Source organism: Galeopterus variegatus, unplaced genomic scaffold (genome assembly GCF_000696425.1).
Source record: "Galeopterus variegatus unplaced genomic scaffold, G_variegatus-3.0.2 Scaffold799, whole genome shotgun sequence".
NCBI classification, from domain to species: domain Eukaryota; kingdom Metazoa; phylum Chordata; class Mammalia; order Dermoptera; family Cynocephalidae; genus Galeopterus; species Galeopterus variegatus.
The window spans coordinates 225,768-230,989 of record NW_007726910.1 but is presented as its reverse complement, the minus strand read 5'-3'; the positions used below and the strand labels follow the sequence as shown (position 1 = coordinate 230,989).

Here is a 5,222-nt window from a genome sequence, read left to right as displayed (position 1 = left end):
TGCTGCCTGGGGAGCAGCCTTCAGCCAGCTCAGTGAACTCTCTAATAGAAGCCTTAATTTTTGGCATGTCTTCCTGTCTCTCTAAAATTTTTTGTCTGAAATAGTTACATCAATATAACATTTTTCAGTAATAAAGCAGGAGTTGTAGCAAACCAGTGTATTTAGAAAAGATTTATGCTTTAGGGTTTTTTCAACTGTATGTTGACTCTAGTGAACTGGCCTTTTAATTCTTTCTCTGCAGTAGAGCTGAAATTTTTAGTTTTGTTTTGTTCTTGCAATGTGCTACATAATAAATAAAGATTAAAATGATTAATGCAAACTCAAATAATGTCAATACTTATGGTCTACAGATCGTAGCAGATAACAGATGTCCTTGATCCAAAAAAGGAGAGACATTTCGTTATTGAACACTCTGTTCTCTGCACAAAGAACTGTTCGTGTTTTTTTCTACCAGACCTAGAATTATGTAGAATCAGTAGTCTGTGGACTTTCTTCAGTAATTCCTGTGGCTTAAGAAGAACAACAAAGGCTGTAATGCTGTGAGGTCTTTCTGGCCTGTACAGAGAACCCTTGATTAATTCCAGGCTGAGCAGTTGAATTCAATCAAATGCAGCCTCTTTGTTTATGCATGTTTTAGGAGTAATGGAGGCCTATCCCCTGCTCTGAGGAGGAGAAACCAACAGTCTGGTGTTCAGTTGCCTCTTCTGGTGAGCAGGAACTTTGCTTTCTTCTAACACTTGTAAGGAAATCCAAGCTGACTACTCATTGGTCATTGGAGCTGAGTTGGAGAAGAGGGGTGAGAAATTCCTCTAGAGCTTTGAAATGTTTATTTCAGTCGTGTCTACAGTGTGGAAACCACTTAGCACAGGGCCAGCATGCCAGCATGCCAGCATTTAGTAGCGCACTCAGTAAACAGAATTACTATTATTACTATCACCCCATATTCCCCTTTAGGAAAAAGTTTGCTTAGCTCCAAGCATACTTCTTTTGGACTCCACTGTCTTTGAGGAAGGCATCATTGGAAGGCAGACATACCTTGCTGTCGGATAAGTGAAGGTAAATGGTCAGGGTCCCTCAGATGTTCAGAATCTTGCTGATCATTTGATGTAAATATGCATGTGTGCCCAGCTGTTCCTTGGTTATTGTCTGATGTAATTGCCCATGTGTGCCCAGGTGTTCTTTGGTTATCTGACTTGCACCCAGGTGTTCCTGGGTTATCGGGCTTAAGTATAAAGGACAAGTGGCTCTGATCTAGTGCCCCTGCCCCTGGTATGTCCTGGGAGGGGGCCACAGGGAAGCCGCTACTGCTGCTGGAGGCTGGCTGTTGCTGCCAGTGCCCCTAGGATGCCCCGGGAAGTCACCGCTGCTGCTGCTGCTGTTGGCTTCTGCTGCTACTGCTGAGGAAGCTGAGGACTGAGCTTGCTTTGGAATAAACCTGTCAACCCTCCAATGGCTCCTGGGATCTTTCCCAATTATCTAGCTCGCACCCTGCATGTGAGGTATCTGGTGATGCAGCTAGGCATGTGAGGGGTCTGTGACCCAGTCTGTACAATGGGTTTGAAGGGTCTGTGAGCCCTAGTCTGACACTTGCCTTTCTAGTTGGTATGTAGCCCAGAACCTTCAATTTGGTTTTATAAAGTTCATTATATATTGCTGTTGATCTAGACTCTGGGTGTTGGTGGAATGGGTGACATAACAGAAGTAGAAGACAGTTTTTGCACTCAGGGGAAGTTAATCAGTCCCATGGGAAAGATAGGACCATCCCACATATGACATACTCCTAAGGCAGCCAAATAAGGCAGTTTATATCAAAGAAATGAACAGTTGAACTCTGTGGACTATACACTGTGAACATGTCAGAGCAGGGTGGGAAAGCTGGGGGAGCTTTGCAGACCTGAAGTGGGTCCTGAAGAACGGGTTGATCTGCAGAGAAAGAAGCCAGACAGCTACCCAGGGAATGTAAGTGAGTTAAGGGGGCCTCGAAAGCTCATCCGTTGCTACTTGAGCTAGTTTGAGAGGCTTGATATTATTAGAAAGGGAATTTTAAAAGAGCTGTAAATGTCTGGAGTGTTGTAAGATATTAGAACTAGCAAATGTGTACATCTCTTTTGTTTCTGAGTTTGATAATGTTTAGGTTTTCAAGAGCTTTTTTAAAAAAAATCCTCCTTCTGAGAGGCCTACTACTTGAAAGAATCATTTTACAGGGAAGTACATACATGAGAGAGAGCCCTTTACTCTTTCCTTTGCCTACGTTGAATGTAGGAGCAGGATTAGTATGTGCCATATTCAGAGTCTGTGCCTATGAAGGGGATCCTTGCTTAATACAGATCTTTCTAGGGTTCTTTATCCAGGGCCTTGGACTTTCCAAATTCCTTCTGAAGTTGCTGTGTCTCCCTTTGACCCATGCTCTGTTCACGGGCATTTCCACCTGTATTTGAGTGGAGGTGAGCTCAGTCTTTTGTGTTCTGTGAGCATCTTAGGATAAAACTGAGTACAGCACACTTTCTGTGTGGGTAGACAAGCTGCCCTCCTCTGCTCCCCAACCCCGGGTGATTTGAGAAGTAGAAATCCTCTTTGAAAGTTTCTGCTGCAGGAGTACCTCAAATTCTGCATTTAACTATTGATTTCTTTAGGTGTAGACATTTTTCCTTATAAAAATGGGAGAGGGTAGCTTGTTAAAATACATTGGGTATCCTTGGTTTTTAAAGGAACTCCAGCTTGTCTTTTGGTGTGTGGTATAAAACATAGCAGGGAAGTGTTAAGAGCAGTAACAGTGAAATCTAGAGCGCACTTCAGCCTGCTGATAATCTCTTGGTGAGCTCCTTAGGCTACTACAGATTCCTGGGGTAGAGCCTGATAATTTGCATTTCGGACAAGTTCCCAGGTGATGCTGCTGTTGATCCTGGGAAAGCCTGGTTAGCAAGCCTCTAGACTTTAGTTACCTCAGGGAAACAAAAGAGGGCGGTAACAAGGTGCTGGAGATAGACCTGAGGACAAGGCAGACAACTTGATAAATTGTCCCAACTCTCTCGCCTTATAGTCTCGGAGTTTTGAGAGTTGACTATGAATTCAAAATATTCTCTCCACCCACTCCCAAAATCAACTCTCATATCCTTGTTTATACTTCTTGTTTTATTAAGTGGAGAAAAATGAAAATCCTGTTTCTTTGTCCATGAGCAGAACATCACACGAATTCCTAAGACTTGCGGTTAATTAAAAATCTGGGTTATACAATGCTTGGATACACGAGTATTATTTCCAAAAATATGGACTCAAGCAGAATGTCTTACTAAGTGGAGTTTAGATCTCCTTTAATAAACAAATATTCAATTTTAGCATATCATTATAAAAGAGTTAGCTCATAACATAGTGGTGTTCAAAAATAATTTGGTATCTCAAGTAAGCTAATCCTTATGTTTACACACAGCTCTAGCTGTAATCTGCATAGAAAACCACCTTTTCCAGGTAAACAGAAGGAAACCTTACTTTATGTATAAATATAGAGAATTAAAGAAAAAAAAAAACAAGGTGAGGAACAAGGTATAAATATTGTTGCTTTTTTCCTTAAAGTGAACTTTGCAGAAACCTTTTGTTATAGTCTCTTATTCCTTGATTCTTTCCGGACAGCATGGCCCTTTCCTATTCGAAAACTAAATTCTCCTGAGTGGATAGAAATGACCGCTGGATGATGAGTTGATATTCATAAGTTCAGGCACAAAGCAGATAATGTAGCGAATGAGTATGTATGAAACTGTAAATCACCCTTGCTCCTTCTTTCAGCCATGAAAGGAGGCCTTGTCCTATAGAACATTAAATTGTGTTCATTTAATCCAACAAGTTCAGTAGAACAAATCGGGCTCATGCAGATTTATCACAGGGGGTTATTTAAATTCAGCAGTGACCTTTGTATCCATGTGAATGTGCTCCAAATGAACAAGGACAAAGGGAACTTTTCTGCACTGTCACTGTGTCCCTGGGGAGGCAGTGCAGTTCCCCCATTTGATCAGCTCACAATTGTGGGCTGAGGGTGGGGACGGGGGGTTCTGAGTGTGCAGAGGGCTTGGTCAGGGTGGGCTGTCCAGCAAGTCAGCATGCTCCCTCCTGGAGTGGACTCTGGCTCTGCCTTCCTGTGTCTAGGTTTTGTTTGGATGCTTGTTGTAAATATAAGTAACAATTTCAGAGTTTCTCAACCTCGATACTGTTGACATTTTGGGATTGGATAGTTCTTAGCTGTGGGGAGCTGTCCTGTGCATTATAATATATTTAGCAGCATCCCTGGCCTCTACTAGATGCCAGTAACACCCCTCCCCCCACTAGCAACAACCAAAGTATCTCCAGACATTGTCACATGTCCCCTGGAGGAGAAATTGCACCCACTGAGAACCACTGAATTAATGTGGAATCCTTCGTAGGATCCCATTCCTTATGGCCCTGAGCAAACACCCTGTACAACATGAAAAAATGAATGCTGGCTACGGAGGTGTGACAGTATTAACTAAAAAAAAAAGTGTGTTTATTATATATATATGCATGTGTGTGTATGTATGCATAATAAAATTAAAAAGGGAAGAAGTCCAAAGCTGCCACTCACTACCCTCAGAGTGTGTTTATTATATATATATGCATGTGTGTATATGTATGCATAATAAAATTAAAAAGGGAAGAAGTCCAAAGCTGCCACTCACTACCCTCAGACTCCAGATTCTTTGTATTTTAAAGGCCCTCTGAATACTTGAAATCAAATCTGTTCGAAGGAAAGACAACAAAACAATAACAAAACTTCAGCAGAATAAATGTCGATGAAGTTATCGTTTTCTCAATTCTTAGTATTTGAAGAGGACTTGACTGGTAACAAAATTCTTATCAGAGTCTGTTTTGAACAGCCTTCTCCAGAAAACAGCCTGAAGAGATTATTTTGAGAGTTTCAGGGTTTATTCCCTTGAAATGCTTAAGCAGCTTCAAATCCTGTTTCTGCTTAATGTCAGCCTTCTGATGGATAAATATGTGGATTGTTTCATCCCTGGAATAAAGGTGGATGAAAAGGGGGGAAAAATCCTTTTGACCTCAGCAGGGGATTGTGCAGTCATGCATGTGGATTAAGGCTCTCTGAGGTGGTTGGCATCCCTGGTAAGTTTGCAGCCCTCACCTACAAGCCCAGGGAACTGGTACAGTTGTGGGGACTTCAGCTGGTGTCCCAGATCACCGTCTTTGGATACGTCATA

General features: G+C 42.0%; 1 protein-coding gene across 1 annotated transcript in view; it reads left to right on the top strand.

Annotated features, from left to right (window-relative positions):
* The window catches only part of LOC103590317 (protocadherin Fat 3-like), a 186,147-nt gene extending 182,458 nt beyond the window's left edge, over nt 1–3,689 (top strand). The window contains exon 4 of the mRNA XM_008572524.1: nt 3,628–3,689. Coding sequence (XP_008570746.1) covers nt 3,628–3,689 — 62 coding nt within the window. The remainder of the gene's footprint in view (nt 1–3,627) is intronic.
* Nucleotides 3,690–5,222: the final 1,533 nt, after the last annotated feature.